This window comes from Haliotis cracherodii, unplaced genomic scaffold, assembly GCF_022045235.1.
Source record: "Haliotis cracherodii isolate W230 unplaced genomic scaffold, xgHalCrac1.p SCAF_6, whole genome shotgun sequence".
NCBI lineage: Eukaryota > Metazoa > Mollusca > Gastropoda > Lepetellida > Haliotidae > Haliotis > Haliotis cracherodii.
Window position 1 is genome coordinate 50491333 of NW_027266319.1, and position 20219 is coordinate 50511551.

Here is a 20219-nt window from a genome sequence, read left to right on the forward strand (position 1 = left end):
TGAACGGGAACGACTTCTAGAGAGGGATCTGTGGTCACTGTCGACCCGCACGACGTTCCTATCGTCGTTGGTAGGACGAGAGACGGACCGACTAGGGTAACGGGGGTGGCTGAGTGACGCTCTCGATCAACCGATTGACGAAGATCAGTCGTGCGGGTAGTATCATCAGCAGGCAAACGGTCACGTGTCTTGTCGAAAAAATAAGTTGACTGAAGCGGGTCTTTATCAACTGATTTCTTGGGTGTGTCCGACGCACCACCCCAAGGGCCAGATGTAGAGGGGAGTCCAGAGTCCAAGGATCCACCCGCTTCGCCAACGCACGAAGATACAAGTTAAAGTTGATAGAAGACAATTGCTCACATTCTTTACAACTTTTATTCCACGAACACATTGAAAACCCGTCCTTATTTATGCAGGAAGGACAATACTTGTGAGGATCTACTTTAGACAGTTTTCATTGACACGAGGCACATGTTGCCACGTGGCACATGTTGCCACGTGTATAATCAAGTGAAACAGTGAAACACGTGTTGAACACAAACAATGGATTACCAAGGATTACATTCCAGGAGTCTACAGGTATGACATAGTATTATTACTGTATTAGAACAACAACTATAGACACACGATAAGTACTAGTAGAATACAAACTAGCAGTCTATCGCGAAAGTCCTTCTCGAGCGACCAGCTCAGAGGCGCGCTGAGAGATTTGTGACATGTCATTGGGAGGTGCGTGCGCAACCGGACGGAAACAAGTTTATTGTTTACATTCCAGCTTCTGGCTTCCTTTTAACGTGCGACTAGAGGTACGAGATACCCAACTGTACGACTGAAAACAGACTAAAACATATATTTATCAAATTTCCATGGTTTTCTCTGTTATACATCAAACAAAATTATTCACAACTGTTATTTTTTTTAAAATGCCTTTTCCAATGTGTGCACAGATGTATTTGTTGGTATTCATGGTATTGTGGGTAGAAAAACAGAAATGTTCCACTCACATGAATTTTGAGAAAACATGAAAGAGAAACACATAATTATTTATGTAGCCTCAGTAAAACTGATTACTGATTCATAACTCCATAAAATAAGCTAAAAGAACATCTTTTTCACAAACAACTTGCATGGAAACAGAGTTCTTTTAAACCCCAAAATAATACATGTTTCTGGTAACCATGGTAACACAAATGACCAATCATTTTAATTGCAACTAGTTGCCAATAAGCCTTTGTACACAAGAATAGTTTTTAAGTTTTACCTGAACCCACAAAGTATTGCAGTGTAACCATGGTAACAATACTTTGGTGAATCGTTACTGTCTTTGTGCCTGACCTCAAAATATGATACAGACATGTTAAGTAACCATGCATACTTGAAAAATCCTCAACAATATATAGGGTAAAGTACTGGTACAACATTTAGTAAACATGGTGGCATTTGATGCCCTGCAAATATAAAAAAAACATTCCAATATGTTAGAGGAACTGTTGTCAGTATTTCATTGTTTTAGCTATATTGGAATTTTAAGAACAGCCCTTTATTAGCTTCAATGGAATTATGTTTGAGACAGTCTGTAGCACCAACTCCAGGACTAGAGTTCACACCATGAATGTTTCCATGGCAACAACCTTTATCATCTGCATATAATCATGATAGTAAAACAATCAGAGAGCGAAATGCGATCACTCAGTACTATTATTTTCAACTTTATCATTGCTGGATTCAACACCATCAGTCCTGATTTCCACATGATCATTGCCACTTTCCACTTTATCATCACTGGTGTCAACTTTATCTTGACCAGTCTCCACTTTATCATGACTTCTGTCCACTTTATCAAGGCCGGTCTCCACCTCTTCGTCATCAATCTCCATTTTATCATAGCTGCTGTCCACTTTATCCTGTTTATCATGACTTCTGTCCACTTTATCAAGGCCGGTCTCCACCTCTTCGTCACCAATCTCCATTTTATCATGGCTGCTGTCCACTTTATCCTGTTTATCATGGCTGCAGACAATATCCTGTTTATCATGGCTGCGGTCCACTTTATCCTGTTTATCATGGCTGCAGTCTACTTTATCCTGTTTATCATGGCTGCGGTCCACTTTATCCTGTTTATCATTGCTGCTGTCCACTTTATCCTGTTTATCATGGCTGCAGTCTACTTTATCCTGTTTATCATGGCTGCTGTCCACTTTATCCTGTTTATCATGGCTGCTGTCCACTTTATCCTGTTTATCATGGCTGCGGTCCACTTTATCCTGTTTATCATGGCTGCTGTCCACTTTATCCTGTTTATCATGGCTGCGGTCCACTTTTTCCTGTTTATCATTTCCGGCCTCTACTTTGTCATGACTGCTTTCCTTCTCATCATCACTCCTTTCAACTTTATCATGGTCACTTCCCACTTTACCATCACTGTTACCATGGCTACGATCAGCACAATCCTCGTCTTCAGGCTCCTCTGTCAAGTCGATGACATCGCTGCTGTTACTGCCATCGTCTATACATCTAGTCGTACTGCTGACCTGGGGTCTGTTTAGCGTCTTCACGCACACAGTCATCAGCGAAGGCTGAGTTGGCATCAGGTTACCCAAAACGTCAAACCGATCACCATTAGCATCCGTCTCGTACAGAATCTCCACCGCCTCGCTGTCCGAGTCACTCTCCGACTCCGAATCCGTGTAATACAGGCTCCTAGGAAACAAAGCACCACACGATCCTTGACTTGGCGGCAGAGTCGCGTCACTGTCAGATTCACAGTTCCGGGACAAGTCCGGTCGCATCTTTTTCCTTGGGCTGATATCGCTGTCGGAACTCGCTAACCTTTTCTCAACCTTTGCCACAAGGTTGCTGAGATTTCTGGCATATTCTGCACTGTTTATAGACATGGGCATTCTACGCTTGTTGTTGAATTTGGACATGACACAATCCTTCCCTCCACTCAGAAAGCCAGACTCCTTGTCACTTTCATCATCACTGTCCAAAATAACTATTTCCTCCACCGACTCCTCCATTGTTGAAGGTGGTAGTATCGGAAGCCTCATGCCAGACCCTCTGTCCACTGTATCCTCCTTGAGCCTGCCGATGTTTGTATGGGGCTTGTCTGTACAGGACTTGTCTGTATGGGACTTGTCTGTACGAGCCTTAGCCGAACAGGCCTTGTCTGTACGGGGTTTGTCAGTGTGAGTCTGTTTCAGACCAGGTATGTTTGTGTCAGAACTGAAATCAACATTAAATCTCTGGGTTTCCCCAACATCTTCCTCCACATTGTCTTCAATGTCTGTCGCATTTCCCTCATCAAACAGATCACAACTGCTTTGTTTCTCAAATACAGACTTTTTCTTAGTCTGTCCATCCCTTTTGTTAGAAGACACCTTATCTCGATTTCCCTGCAAGATCGACACCGTATCTCCGTTTCCTTGTGAGATCGACACTTTATCTCCATTTCCTTGTGAGACATTATCTCCTTTCTTTTGCAAGATACCATCTTTCTTTTTAGGACCCTTGCCATCCCCTGAATCAACAGCAATGTCGCCTTTGATTTCAAGGTCATCCTCCTCATCTTCATCTGCCCTGATCGAGGTGACCTTATCTCCTTTTCCATCACACGTCTCACCATGTGAGACACCATCTCTAGGTCCATGAGACGTGTCGCCATCTCCTTGGTGAGACGTGCTGTCTCCCTGTCCATGTGACAGCCCATCACCAGCAGATCCTGCAGCTCCGTCAGGCACATCAATCTCACACACATCCTCCTGTGACAGACTGGACTCGATGACCACAACATCATCATGGGCGCAGTAGCTGACGGTGGAGACACGGTCCTCCTCGTCACAGTCCTCATCTCCACTCACATACAGACAGTAGGACTCCTCGGTGTTGTCTGGGGATGAAACAACAGACGAGGACTGTTACCTTTCTCACAACAACATTGGCATGCAAAGGGCATTTTACATAGTATTCTGCAATATCTCAATGTTTTAACATGCTTCGAATACATTTGAGCTAGGTCAATATGGTAAAACACATGAACATTGGTTGGGTTCATTGACACACAAAACATCAAACAAGGTACTGTTCATATTAGGCATCCATTAATCACCTTCTTAGGACCATAAATTTGGAGTATGTATACCATACAAGGAATATTACCAAAAGTCTTTTTTCATTGTTCCTATCCAAAAATAAATGGCGATTAGTGCTCTTGTGTGTTTCCGTATCATCAATATCATATATTAGGAAATAAAATTCTATTATGCAAGCCTTTGGATCTTTATAATACAATATCATTCTTAAAATAATGGATGTTTAAGACACAATTTCACTCAATGAAGCAGCTCGTACAACCAAAATAAAAACAATTTTTGAGTGAACTGCCCAATGTATCATATAGTGCCAAATGACATGCAGCCTTTTGAGAAAGAAGCACCATGTTGATGTATAGAGCTTGAAAGTAGAGCATATTTATCGGATCATGATACTAATTTTTTTGGATTGGTTTAACGCATTGATAACAGAAGTGTTTATATGATCAATCATTTGATCACAAGATGACAGACATTTATCTCTTGACAATACTCAGCATGCATCGTCAGCATCACAGAAAATGTATTTACCCCAAACTGGGATATACCATCTTGAGGACGGAAACACTCACCCAGGGTCAGGTCCTCAGCCTTGTCCTCCCCGGCCTTAGCCCCGAACAGTTCCTGTGAGGACAGAGGCAGAGAGGGTTTCTCCTTCCCCGTGTCCTGGGTGTTGGTGAGATCCATTCCCTCATCCTGGATGATGCTCCCCTCATACGAGCTGTCCACCGCACTGGCCTCGCTGTCCTTGGGGGAGGACAAGCTGGTCTGGGACGGGGTGACCTGCCTCTGGGGGAGGCGGGAGGAGGGTTGGATCTTGACTGGACTGTCAAATACCAGGTTCTCGGAGTCACTCTGGGACGAGTCTCTGGCTGTGGGGTACAGAGACAGGATGACGTTACCAGGCAATGATGAAACTCGGAGCTGAGGGAGGAAGCGTGCCTGAGTGCAAGTGAGTGTAGGTGATTGTGAGCGAGTGAGTGAGTGAGTGCGAGTAATAGCGAGTGAAAGTGAGGGAGAGAGCAAGTGAGCAAGACTGAAGGCTGGTGAGCAATAGCAAGTGTGTGTGTGTGTGTTCGTGCAAGAGAGAGAGAGAGAGAGAGAGAGAGAGAGAGACACAGAGAGAGACACACAGAGACACACACACAGAGAGAGACATAGAGAGAGAGAGACACAGAGAGACACAGACACACAGAGAGAGACATAGAGAGAGAGACACACACAGAGAGAGACACAGAGAGAGAGAGAGTCATCTTCCCTAGGCAAGGATGTTAAGTGACTACAAAAGTCCAATTGCCACCCTTGCCGAACTACGATGGAATTTCCCGGCTCTTACAAAAAGAATGGTGTATTGGGAACCTTATCTGACCCAGAATCCCATTGGGGTTCTCTGGGTGGGCAGTAATTCTAGGCTTACAAGATAAATCTGTGGCATCTGGGGGTAGAGTGACAGCAATGTCTCGTAATGAAAGGAAACTTGGGGTCCAGATATCTGTGTGTGCTGATTGGTTGATGGCGAGGCAGGAAACTAACACCGGCAGCAGCATCGTTGTGGTACACAGAAGACTGCTATTCACCAGTGCATAGTTTAACCATTTCCATGTAATGTACTATATGGTGGTTATATTGCTGAATTAGGAATACAAGACATTCACTTCTCTTACATCAACAAGACACTTACATCCAACTCTCTCTATCATTTCAATCACTCTCACCTCATCAGAACAAGCACGCAAAGTGTCTTACCGTGGTACACTGTTCGTCTGACTTTGAGCTTGCCGAGCACACTGTCTGGGGCCACCATGGGCGGAATGTGCTTCAAGTGCACCAGCTGGAGGAAGCTGTTCAGTCTGGCCTGAACCTGAAACAAGTATTTCAGTCTCCATTTTCAACTCAAATCAAATTCTACAGATGACCACATCAAGAATGGAGTGATCGTTTGAAAGCAATTTTTCTTCAAAATGACCGGAAGGCAATTTCAAAAACTTATTTACATTAACCTGTATTTCATTACATTTTTAATTAAATTTTCAGGTATCAAATCTGTAAAAAATCGCAAAATTTAAAACACAGTAGGTTTATCTCCTTCTAACATGAAAAAATAACAAAATAATTAGCTAAATTGAAAAAAGCAGTTGATTTAATTATCTCCATTCTACCATGACAAAATATTTAAATAAACCACTAAACTGCAAAACACAGTTGGATTATCTCCCGACTAACTGTTAAATTAACAGTCTAAATGAGCATACAGTTGTTATCTCCATTCTACCATACATCAGCTGCATTGAAAATACTGCTGCTTTAGCTCGTACTTGACGAAAAATAGATTGACCTTCACCTTGCTCATATCCTGTTCATTGGGCGGGATGACGTTGGGGAAGACTCGGTGTGGTTTGAGGTACATGACGAGGTCACGCACCTCCACGTACGATGAGTGGAAGGAGTAGCACACACGGTGCAGACCTTGGGAACCCTTGGGGTACACGATGAGGTCGTTGTTGCGATACTTGTGGTGGTTGAGTGCAAAGAACATGGTAGAGGGACGGAGGACGAGGACATTGATGTCGCGACCATGTTCCGGGATGTAGCCACATGGAAGTCGAGATTGTGGAGATCTTCCATGCTGGACAGAGAAGGGAGAGTTATAACAGTGCAACAAATACATATTCAGGATATATCAAAGGGCTAAAAAATCCACTTGTCCGTCCGTAATGACGAGTGGTAGCATGTGCAGCGTGAGAAAGAATTGAAGAAATGCTCGTCCTACCAGGCAGGTACATATATTTCAATCATATCAATTCGTCCCTTATTGTTTTCAATAAAATATGCAAGATAATTTCGAACCTGAAAGACGTTTTCAACTCTCATATGATCTAAGTAATAATGAAATACATGTCGCTCATATATCATAAACAGACGACATACTTGGCAACTGTCTGTTACAGAAATAAACAGAAGTGTGTATGCACTGCTTGTTTTTGAAGGGAGATACTAAACAGTTAATGATTCGGCTGACATGCCGAAGTTTTTTATTGGGGATGATGAGGTCAATGACAAAAAACATGATTTAATTAACAAACAGGTTGAAAAAAGGAAAATTTCTCCAAAAGATTATGACCGTAAAAAAAGAAAACAAACTGTTCAGGATGCATGGTTGAGCGAGTTTGGATGGGAGATGAACGTAGATAGCGGGTACTATTTATATTGTACTGTCAGCCATAAAAAACTACTGAGAACATAAAAACTTTATTAAACCTATTGCAGGATAAAATATTGCAGGACGAGTACAAAATATTATATACCTGCCCTGCAGGACAAGTTGGTTTTAGGAAATTGTTCGAGCACTACTAGGGCCCATCCAAGTAATAGTGACAGACAAATCCATTAGAAAATATTACACAGTCAAAAACATTATTTGTTCCTTATTCAAAGTTATTATCTTACAGTTAGGGGTACTATAACACTGCATACGTCCTGTTGCCTGTGAAATGTAAGTCATGTCTGCAAAGTTAAGCTTGGGGCCGACTGTAGAACTGGATCTATATACCTGCCTCCGAGAAGCCAGAGATATCCCCTGCATATGCCTAAGTCCTGATTTATAATATGTGAACAATATGATATGTATCACAATACACTAGCTATTTTAGATTTGAAGTGTGATTTTGATAAAACAGACGAGAAGTTGAATAATGCTAATGCTATTTCCGAGGACCACACTGAGTAACTGACTTGATGTGATAATGCTTATATGTTGATCGGTACCAATCTAGGTCCATGTAATTAAAACATAATGAAGTGCAGTGTTTGAAACAAACGCCTGCCAATATGCTCGTGACAGGTAGATCTCGTGTCGGGCCCGTAGTTTCAAATTTGTATGGGTCATTATGGCCTGCAGTAAATGCACATGTCGATTAATTTGTCACAGTAAGCTACAGGTTTTTAAATGAGGGCCTGAAGAGAACCTGAACAGTTCAGATATTAATAATTAACATCAGTGCCAGTGTTAAAAATAAGCGCCTCCCCCTAGGCCTGTGGCAGGTAGATCTCGTGTCGGGCCCGTAGTTTCAAATTTGTATGGGTCATTATGGCCTGCAGTAAATGCACATGTCGATTAATTTGTCACAGTAAGCTACAGGTTTTTAAATGAGGGCCTGAAGAGAACCTGAACAGTTCAGATATTAATAATTAACATCAGTGCCAGTGTTAAAAATAAGCGCCTCCCCCTAGGCCTGTGGCAGGTAGATCTCGTGTCGGGCCCGTAGTTTCAAATTTGTATGGGTCATTATGGCCTGCAGTAAATGCACATGTCGATTAATTTGTCACAGTAAGCTACAGGTTTTTAAATGAGGGCCTGAAGAGAACCTGAACAGTTCAGATATTAATAATTAACATCAGTGCCAGTGTTAAAAATAAGCGCCTGCCCCTAGGCCTGTGGCAGGTAGATATCCTGTCGGGCCTGTAGGTTCAAATTTGTATGGGTCCTTACGGTGATTTATTTGTCACAATATGCTGTAGTTGTTAAATAGAGGTTATCATCCAAAACTGGCTCCCACAGGAGATATCGCTTGAGTGAGATCAAGTGATCTTTGCAGATCAAATGACATCCCTAATGGCTCTGCTACTGAAATCGTAAGCAGTACTTTTTACTCTTAGTCACTGCTGATGACTGTCTACAAAATGAAAAAGTTGGAAGAGTGATGTTGGATGATAAATTAAATCTCACCCTCGTGTCTTTTGATGTCAAATATATCACCACTCGTTGATAAACGTGGAAAAACTCCTCTTTCCACTTTTATCAACTTGTGTTGATATATTTGATATAAAAAACACTTGGGTGAGATTCTCTACTTGGTCAGGGCCTGCAGCTTCGAAAGTCTGTGGCTCCTGATGGCAGCCTGGCAATGAAGTTTAATTCAAACACTGATGAAGTGTATCATATCTCCATTCTATAATGTTATACATTCAAGTTTGGGAAGTGAAATTTTCATCTCTCATCACCAACTAAGCACCGAATTTTTCCAGCTCATGAGCTTGAAATCTAAAACCAATCAAAAGGCTTCTTCAGAACGTTAGTTCAGCATTGATCTTTAGCCTTTATTATGGCCTCATCTGAACTCAAAATGGAAGACTGTAAAATATGAACCTTCCGCTGCAATCATGTATTGGACAGGGGGAGTAATAATGCTGCTGCAATTGTGTATTGGACAGGGGGAGTAATAATGCTGCTGCAATCATGTATTGGACAGGGGGAGTAATAATGCTGCTGCAATCGTGTATTGGACAGGGGGAGTAATAATGCTGCTGCAATCGTGTATTGGACAGGGGTAGTAATAATGCTGCTGCAATCGTGTATTGGACAGGGGGAGTAATAATGCTGCTGCAATCGTGTATTGGACAGGGGGAGTAATAATGCTGCTGCAATCGTGTATTGGACAGGGGGAGTAATAATGCTGCTGCAATCATGTATTGGACAGGGGGAGTAATAATGCTGCTGCAATCGTGTATTGGACAGGGGGAGTGATAATGCTGCTGCAATCGTGTATTGGACAGGGGGAGTAATAATGCTGCTGCAATCGTGTATTGGACAGGGGGAGTATTAATGCTGCTGCAATCATGTATTGGACAGGGGGAGTAATAATGCTGCTGCAATCGTGTATTGGACAGGGAGAGTAATAATGCTGCTGCAATCGTGTATTGGACAGGGGGAGTAATAATGCTGCTGCAATCGTGTATTGGACAGGGGGAGTAATAATGCTGCTGCAATCGTGTATTGGACAGGGGGAGTAATAATGCTGCTGCAATCCTGTATTGGACAGGGGGAGTAATAATGCTGCTGCAATCGTGTATTGGACAGGGAGAGTAATAATGCTGCTGCAATCGTGTATTGGACAGGGGGAGTAATAATGCTGCTGCAATCGTGTATTGGACAGGGGGAGTAATAATGCTGCTGCAATCGTGTATTGGACAGGGAGAGTAATAATGCTGCTGCAATCGTGTATTGGACAGGGGGAGTAATAATGCTGCTGCAATCGTGTATTGGACAGGGGGAGTAATAATGCTGCTGCAATCGTGTATTGGACAGGGGGAGTAATAATGCTACAAAATATTATAGTTACAAGTATTTGAGACTGTACCAGAAGTGGTGTCAAGTGTTCTCACTGCTTGTTTCCCACATGACAGAAAGGTGTAATTTGATTGGATGTCTATTATTAGAGTTGTGTCATTCAAACCAGACTTATTATAAAGGCATAGAAGCAATGGGGTTCAGGGTATATACCACAACTGAATGGAGAGATATTACTTTGTTTGTTGTTTAACAGAGTGAGAGAGTTTAATTTTAAGTCACATCGGCAATATTGCAAACTTATTGTTAACTATCAAGGGTTAAACATGATAAATATTTTGAAACTTATATAAAAACCTGCCAACAAAGGACAGTAAAATAACTTGTTGTTTAACGCTGCACTGTTATTCCAGTTATATGACGGTGGTCTGTAAATAATCGGGCCTGGACCAGACAATCCAATGATTGACATCATGAGCATCAGTCTACACAGTTGGGATACGATGACATGCATCAACCAATGGAGATATGACAAACTTGATACTCCAGGATATACTACTGACTCACCACAAAGGTACAGGAATGGATCCGGGCCGTAGGGTCTGAAGTGAAGACTTGGTCCAGATCGCCGATCTGCTGATACACGTCACACTTCTGCTGCGATGTGTGTACCTGGAAAACAATCGATACATACCACACAATCTGGACTCCAACTTGAACCAGGCTTTGTGCAGCTGACCAGCAATTGTCATACATGTGTTTTCTGTTAGGTTCAAGACTTGGTCACTCGGTGTTAGGGCCGGGACGGGTAACTCGGGTACTCGGGTCGGGTGGGTAATGAGTAGGATCCCGGTACCCATAGGACTACCCGGACCCGTCCTTGCCACGTGATATATTGTTCAAAGACAAAAATTATCTAGAACGTTACGTTTAAACTACAAGTCACTCATGTTCGCAGTTCTTTCTGACTACTACACCCATTCCTTCTGACTTTTATATGTTTGAAAAACAACTTAAGTGTATACACCAGATCGTTTTATACGTGTATCTAAACACATTTTACCATGGCTATAGTCAAACTTTTCTCAATCTGTCAGTTTGTAACTAATCTCTTGAGACCTACAGGTATCCGGGTAGGGTCGGGTAATAGGGGGTCGGGTAATAGGGGGTTGGGTACCTGGGTAGTAAATATGGACTTGTCCCAGCCCTACTCGGTGTCCATCAGGTCATGAATACTATCTGTACTGAAGCCACATGGTCAAAGCAAAACATACGGCTGTTGACCCATGAACAGTTTCAGTGCATTGAGAGATTGACAAGGGCCATGTACAAGATAAGGCATCTAATTTTCAGGGGAGGGGGAAGAATCACAGCTTCTAGACATACATTTTCATCTCTGAAGGAGAAGCAAATACATTTATATTCATATTTTTGGGGCATCCAGACCTCCACAATACATCTTATATAAAAAAACATGAAGAAACTGAGGTGATTTTTTATTTAATCTCCAAGCCCCCCAAACCCCTGAATATTAAACTGTTTGTTTTCCTTCAGATTGGTTTTCCATCAGGTTCAGCAATCAGTGTGTCAGAGTCCATCAGGTCATGTATACTATCATTACAGAAGCCACATGGTCAATGTAAAACACATTGCTGTGGACCCATGAACAATTTCAGTGCATTGAGAGATTGATCACCTGCATAACATAAGCACCATGGAAGAGTGAGTGAGTGAGTATGGTTTTACGCCGCTTTAAGTAATATTCCAGCAATATCACGGCGGGGGACACCAGAAATTGGCTTCACACATTGTACCCATGTCGGGAATCGAATCCGGGTCTTTGGCGTGACGAGCGAACGCTTTAACCAATAGGCTACCCTACCGCCCCGAACCATGGAATAGAACATCCATCAAATTTTCAGGGGGGAATAGTCACTGCTTCAGACATACATTTATTTACTTTATTCTCTGGGGAAGCAAAAACATTTATATCCATATTGGGGGGGGGGGCATCCAGATGTCCACAATATATTTTATTGTGTACCGTATATGACCGCGTATAAGCCGAATTTTGAGGACCAGAAAAAAGATAAGGTAGAAAGGGGTCGGCTTATCCACGGGATACACTTTCATGATAGTATTTTTCAGATCGTGATCTGTCAGAAACATCGCCTGAATGACGGTCTGATAGATCACAACTTCCCGAAAGTTTGGAAGTTGCCACGACTTGAGCCATTATTGTTATAAATTATCAATAAAGTTATTATTATACACCAATGTTGTCACTATTAAAAAAATGTTATGCATGTGACTACTTCCGATAATAAGTTTTCAATTGAATGTTCAAAGTTTATCGTTCTTCGTAAACTTCACAATCTTTACATGTAACAATATATGTAATTCACAGCTAAAATATATAATCCCCAGATGAAATCGCCAATAGCTATTACGTACGTTTTGCAAAGTTCATAAATTGATAGTGAACAAGTATCTACCTTTATTGAAAGAGGCAAATAAACAACTGTATCGGCGAGTTATTCCGTTCGCCATTTGCAAAAACATGTGATCAGCTGTTTCCTGTGACGTCACAAACGGTGACCACTGTGATTGCTTCCTGTTGTTTAAAAAGCAACACGGTACACAAGGAAATGAGCATTGATAATAACGGGTCGATTGGTATTGTCATGTTGTTTACACAAACATTTTCAAGTTGTGGGTGCTTAGCGATCGTGTTGGGAGTAGGGACTTAATTCCTTTGTTTTCGAGAGATTAGTTTAATAAACTGGAGAAGCCTGTGAGTAAGTGATGGTCATTCAATGTGTTCATAGTATGATAGTTTATTTAATTCAATTGGATTAACATACAATAGTGGTGTAAAGGGGGTTATAAAAGTTGGTATATTTTTACTGACTGACATTTTCATCATGAGTTGGAAACGAAAACGCCATGCTTACGATGCTGAATTCAAACTGCGAGTCACCGGCACATGTCTTGCAGTCCGACTTCACAGTGTTATTTGCCTTTCAATTCCTGGTTCGGCTTATCTGCGGGTCATATCATTTTCTCTCGTATTTCAATGGTCAAGTTAGCACCTCGGCTTATCTACGGGGTCGGCTTATCCGCGGTCATATACGGTATTCAATATATTTTAATAAAAAAACATGAAGTCTTATGGTGACTTTTTTTTTAACTCCGAGCCCCCTACCCAAGAATATGAAACTGTCAGTAAGTCAGGGATCCCACCTTCTGGTGTGTGTTGGTACTGAGCTCCTTCAGGAAGTGTTCATGGCCATACTTGGACTTGCAGGAGATGGACACAACGTGGTCAGCGGACTGAGCCAGCCAATGGGACACAAGCTCACACGCTGCCTTCGCACAATCATTGCGACTCGGGAAGTGGAAGGCGTCCTCGAAGCAGAACGTTGTGTCGATGTACAAACTCTTGATTTCCTTCACACTGAAATCACAATGGTATTACTTCCATAGAGTTGTATATCATGAATGAAACTTGTAAGATGAATGGACAACCACACAAACCAATAAATTGTATGACAAAAATATACAAGTAGCTCCAACAGAAAGACATCTTATTCAGTAAACCATATCGACCTGTAATATTTGTCTATGTCACATCTGCATATACCCAATATATGATTGGTTTTGGTTTGGTTTGGTTTGTTGTTTTACGCCGCACTCAGCAATATTCCTGCTATAAGACGGCGGTCTGTAAATAATCGAGTCTGGACCAGACAATCTAGTGATTAATATCATGAGCATCGATCCGCGCAATTGGGATCGATGACATGCCTCAACCAAGTCAGCGAGCCTGACCACCCGTTCCTGTTAGTCGCTTCTTACGACAAGCATATGGCAAGCATGGGTTGCTGAAGACCTATTCTACCCCGGATCTTCACAGTTCCCAAATATATGAGTAATGGATATAAATGTCCAAGTATTAAGAGTATGAGACTGAATAGTTGAGACTGGCATAATAATGCAGAAATAATTTACAAAATTACTATTTCGTGTTCTTTCGAATAACCCTTGTTGTACCATGTTGGACAAGACATTTTGTAGACTTCATTTCAGGCTCAAGTCAGAAGTAGCTCCCTGGGCTGACCAGTCTTCGTTTAGCCCCATAATGCTGAGCGCCAGATAGGATAACAACAAGTATAAACTTTTCACGTCTTTTGGCATGATGTGACCTAACCCCCGACCTTCTGCTCTCTGGGTAGATGATCTGCCACTATAGTCCTGTTTTCCCTAATGAAAAGCAAATTCTCTGAGTGTAGAGGAGTTCTTGTGTTTCAAGGTGCTTTATGTCATATACATACTCCTATTCCTCCTCACACAATGGTGCTGAGTTCATCCCCTCACCTGTCTCCTGATTTAAATGCCTGTAGAGTGTGTGCATGGTCGGTCTCCCAGCGGAAATCACCGGTGTACAAGCATGTCCCTTCTTGTCCTTCAAACAGAAACCTGTAAACAGATGTCTCTCTGTTAGCTGCCCACAAACATATCCACTCACACAAACATATCCACTCACACAAATATATCCACTCACACAAACATATCCACTCACACAAACATACATCCTACCATGAAATTGGAATTTACTCGATTCTGATTGGTCGATCAGAGGCTATTAAATCACAATAAACCCCCTCTGATTGAAACAGCTGGTTTGACGGCCGCATCACTGCGGAAGCTAATATTCATAGAATACTACTATTTTCAGTCATTGTCGGTAGGCATAATTAAATAACTATATCTGCAATTACAGGTTACAAACTGCACAGATGCAGTTACTACAATATTCAAAGGATGTGTGGCAATACATTTCGTGCATAAAAACACGACAGAAATCATCAAAGGGAATGTATTTACGTTTTGGAGACAACAGAGAGCTTGGAATTTTGGCGCATTTCTATATACGACTGTGACGTCATATCTTTTGCGTCACAATGAGCGATTATACGTCATAATGGTGACGTCAGATGTAGAGCGAAAGCCTTGCAAAGCTTGCTTTGTTTTCTTTAGGGATGCCCACCTCATGTTAGCTTACTAAGTTGCCGTGCTTATATGCTTTCAATGCCTCTCATATGTTCGAGTGAAGTATTACGGTGTAAACGAACTGCTTGAGTATATACACAGCACCATATTTTATTCGGTGATTCCGTAAATCAAATCGATAACCCATTCCAAACATTGAACTCAACCAATGCCGCTTCACTCAGTATATTTGCTGACACCAAAGAGTTCGCGGTTTTTTTAGTCATGGTAGAATGGAGATAAACATACTGTGTTTCCAATGTAGAGCTAGGTTATCTGTAGATTTAACCGCGCTAAATTTAACATTTGAAACCTCACGCTGCGCGTTCGGTTTTAAATTCAATTTAGCGAGGTTAAATCTACAGGTAACCTAGTTCTACATTGAAAACACAGTATGTTTATCTCCTAAATCACACAAACATATACACTCACACAAACAGACACTCACACAAATATATACACTCACACAAACATACATACTCACACAAACATACACACACACAAATATATCCATTTACACAAACATACACACTCACACAAACATACACACTCACACAAAAGCACACTCACACAAACATACACACTCACACAAAAGCACACTCACACAAACATACACACTCATACAAACATACACACACACTCACACAAACATACACACTCACACAAACATGACTTACATAAGTGAGCCTGGACAATGTCCAGCCCCCAGAGGTGTGACCAGCACTGTGGACATCTGAAATATACAACACTGTCAGTTACCATGGTTACAAGATGATGCAGCAGGTGATAATTTTCAAGTAAACTAGATAAACAAAGGAACTTACACTTTAAACATGTTAAATCGTCAAAATGAAGAAAGTAGCACGTTCCGAAACACCCTCGGGATTTCAGATCGGTTCATCCTCTAGACAACAAATAAATGGCATCCAAAATGTCCAAAGATATTTTTCAGTTTGGTTATGATACAGGAGAATGTCCCATCAAAATTTGCTAAAAGGATGAAAATGGCCTAATCTCATTTATCTCTAGCAACATTCCCGCACCAACCCTCCAATTTAATTATATATTCGCCAAATGGTTTTAAACTACAAAGTTAATGGAGTGACTGAGTTTGGTGAGAACAGTATTTCAGTTACAGTACAGCGTGCCAGCTCACTGTGGGGTATAACCCAAAGTGGCATAGGCCGCCATTAAGGAATAGTTAACCTCAGATGTTGATAGTACAAGAAGACATAATCCAGACAGGCCCTACCTTCTTGACATCACCGCCTTTGTCAGGGATTGTGACTGTAGTCGGAACGCTGACATCCAATATTTTCTGAAATTGGTCAATTGTTGTAAAGACATCTATAATCTCCATGCTGAAGATTATCACGAAGCAAATTTCAAAGGTTCATTCAAAAATGATTTCGAACATTCGTGTGTGCTCAACTCCCTGCACCCCTTCTCTGGATCCACCAGTGTATTAGTAATAATAATCCTGTCACACTCAATACTCCTCAGGGAGCTGAGAAGGTAATTAGACACTGAATTGATGCACCAGGGTAGAAACAATCTAATTTAAATCAGACCTTAGTTCTCCTTATCGCTAAACAAAGATTTGAGGACATCCTAATACGGGTCATGTCAGAACGACCTTTCATATGACCAATCAAAGCGTGGCTTACCAGATCACAAAAGTGACATTCGGAATGTGTTTTCTAATCAAGCAACCTTGTAAACATTAACACAGGGTATTCCAGTAATGACAGTAATGACAGTTACGGCCTGTACGACTGATTCCGTAAAAAGTATCGTCTGTCTCTCGCTTCTGTGGGATAAACATTCGAACGGAGGAGGTGTTGCACAGTACGTGGGAAGCACTTCCATACAATCGCAACCATATAATAGTCATTCCGGAATGTTTGTTTGTTCAGTTTTCAAAATTTTAATCTAAAACTGTGACAACATATTTTTCAAGCATAGTCTGAAATGGAAGTCACCAGGTTTAAACGAGTGCCGTAAAGCTCAAGAAAGCTAATTTCTAATAGGCTGATGTCAACTTCTTGTTAGTCGTTTCAGTGGTCGGTCAAAGTTTGCAAAAGATTGTTCTGATGTGACCCGTAATGGGATGTCCGCAGATCTTTGTTTAGCGTCAGCGAGAACTTAGATCTGATTGAGATTGGGGTAGAAAGGTCCTCCATTTTTAAATTGCCCCTGGATTGTGTGGTGTTTTGTTCTATATAAGTGACCTTTTACTTTATAAATATAAAACTTGGTATGTGTCTGTACAGATTTAAATGGCTGACAAGTGAAGAGCCTCACTATGAACTTGCGGAGGTGCATGTACTGTGGGTCGGAGAGCAGCAGAGTCTGGGTGACGGCAGAGCAGTACAGGAAGACATCCATCCTGCAACACAGTGGCACAGATACATGGCACAGGTGCATGGCACAGTTACCATGGTTACATGTCACAACTATTTGTCACAGTTTGAATGTCAAAGTTACATCATGTACAAGAGTTGAGTTGAAAGACGTGACCTAAAGAATTTTTTTTACCACAATCCCCTTCCACACTGATACCCTTTTGCCAACGATGTCCACACCATAACTATATGTCACAATGTCACATAACACATGATATAGTACCAAACACTCATCAGAATAGCAAAATACTACAAGTTGCAGCCTGTTTTCCTTGTGGCGAGTATAAGGGATATATTCTCCCACTAAAAACAGGTGGGAAACATCTTCATCAAGATCATAATGGACCAATCAGATCTCAACATTCTGACATGGAGGTGACATAAACTATCTTGCATCTTGTGTCATAAGAATAGCTCACTGAACTTGCTTGTACTGACAGAGACACAGGTTTGATTGCTGAACACCATGTGGAAAATGAAAGAAACTCATCAGCATGTTCAGGATCTTTTCTTCGAGAGCCACTACAATGCATGCTTAAAAGTCCTCATGCTCAATCTCACTAAAATCAGAGCCTTTACTCTGATATGAAGAAGATCTGTTGACACCTCCATAGAAGGTGGCATTAGAGCTGCCATAGAACACAAACGTACCCCGAGGATTACCACAATGAAACCCTTTTAGGAATAATGCCATGGTGCTCTTAATTTCAGCTCAGAAATAAATGAATGTATAATACATCTACTACAAATTAACAGCACAGCTTTTATTGCTTGCATTTAGAACTCCCTGATTACATTATATTTTGAGATACAGAAATTATACATGCTTGTCAGAATGCTTCGCTCACTCATACTGAGCATTTGGAAGCCTCGACTTTGATTGGCTGATTAGAAAGTCCACCTGACGCGATCCTATGGAGGTATTGTCAGATCTTTACAGAGAGGTATCGTGTCTAAGTAAAGATGCAATGAGCTCAAAGTAATCTATGACTTACCTGGACTGCAACTTTTGATGAAATCTTGGAGAGTCCAAACCCACCATGTGATCTAAGAAACAGAAGGAGAAACTGTGTGTCAGACAACTGAACACGTATGCCACATTCCACATTCAGGGATTACCTGGGATATTTATTTTGGGGTCCAGGAACTCAAAGCCTCTTATGGAAGGGTCCCAGGTTAAAACTGGGGGTACCAGTCAACAAAATGACTGTCCCAGAGAATGTTCAACACTGCATGTAGTAGGCTATCACAAGTCATGGAAGATTGTGCATGCTCAGGAACCATCAGATAAAATAGATATGGAGTTAGCCAACAGAAATGAATCTACAAGTGTTAGCGCTAGAGGATCGTGAATCATTTGCCTGTGTTTTGTACATTTGAATGATTACATACAGAAATTAATTGGTACCAAAGTATGAAAGTGCAGCACTTATTCCAAAAGATGTATACACATTTTCTGTGTCCAAAAGGATGCATTCTGAATTTTTGTGTGTATCCATTTTTTAATTTCTTAGCATATTTTGCACCTACAGATTATTCCCCACAGGCATACAAGAGGGCATATAGATCATTCCCCACAGACATACAAGAGGGCATACAGATCATTCCCCACAGGCATACAAGAGGGCATATAGATCATTCCCCACAGACATACAAGTGGGCCTACAGACCGTTCCCCACAGACATACAAGTGGGCCTACAGACCGTTCCCCACAGACATACAAGTGGGCCTACAGACCGTTCCCCACAGACATACAAGTGGGTCTAATCAACCAATGCCAACTCACCTTTATGACAGTGAGAGAGGAAGAAGACAGTGGAGGAGAGGTTGCGGCCATCGAAGCGGTCCAGAGACACACTGGTGTACTCCCGCATGAGGCCCTGGAAGCAACTCATCCTGTCTGTTCAGTCTTCCTTTCTTTCTGTGGTAGCTGAAAATATTATCAAACAAATATTGATGTAAATGACGTTCATTGACTGGGTCAAAACAAGACAATGAACATTATCATTGATGACAAAGAAGGATAGGCCTCCTTACATTCCAAAACCATAACCATCACAACACATTGGTATTTTTTCGGTTTTAATAAAATCCGAATCATTCGATTGGGATGACTTAATCTTTGTTAACACTTGAGAAAGAATTAAAGTGTTTCAGACAAACATAGTTTCCTGGGGACCTGTTCTAACCCAAAATCCCCATGTGTGACTGAAACCATGAAGGGATATTTTCAAAAAGAGACTGATTATGTTGATATATATCTGATCTAAGTACAAATTGTTGACTTATGACTCATTACCGATAATGAGCGTTTTGTTAAATTACAAAATTACATTGTCCCTCATCTGAGTTAGTGAGTGAGTTGGTTTTAACATGTTTAAAGCCACACTGAACTGGGCCTAGATTTTCGAAATGATCTTAGCCCTAAAATTATCGTAAATTTGTCGTAAGGAAATTGTAGGCTATCGTAGCATATTTTCGAAACTATCGTAGCCCTAAGATATCTTAAGATTGTCGTAAATCTAAGATAGTCCCATACCTGTCGTAAGTTTCTTTTATCTTCATCCAAGATGGCGGCATACTTTTCCATAGATATTTTACCA

General features: G+C 41.4%; 1 protein-coding gene across 1 annotated transcript; it reads right to left on the minus strand.

Annotated features, from left to right (window-relative positions):
• Positions 1-1157: 1157 nt before the first annotated feature.
• Positions 1158-19511, minus strand: LOC139445411 (dentin sialophosphoprotein-like). The gene is made up of 12 exons (XM_071226551.1): positions 19403-19511; positions 18611-18662; positions 17515-17599; positions 16463-16528; positions 15888-15943; positions 14536-14637; positions 13402-13615; positions 10726-10830; positions 6433-6717; positions 5838-5952; positions 4664-4963; positions 1158-3889 (listed from the first exon to the last, which is right to left on the minus strand). The coding sequence occupies exons 1-12, from the start codon at positions 19509-19511 to the stop codon at positions 1686-1688; spliced, it is 3693 nt and encodes a 1230-aa protein (XP_071082652.1). The 3' UTR covers positions 1158-1685.
• Positions 19512-20219: the final 708 nt, after the last annotated feature.

Coding starts and splice junctions, on each gene's coding strand:
- LOC139445411 (XM_071226551.1), bottom strand. CDS start 19,511: ATGAGTTGCTTCCAGGGCCTCATGCGGGAGTACACCAGTGTGTCTCTG. Junction 17,600..18,610: donor CATCAAAAGTTGCAGTCCAG/GTAAGTCATAGA, acceptor ACTGTGTTGCAG/GATGGATGTCTTCCTGTACT. Junction 14,638..15,887: donor CATTGTCCAGGCTCACTTAT/GTAAGTCATGTT, acceptor ATCTGTTTACAG/GTTTCTGTTTGAAGGACAAG.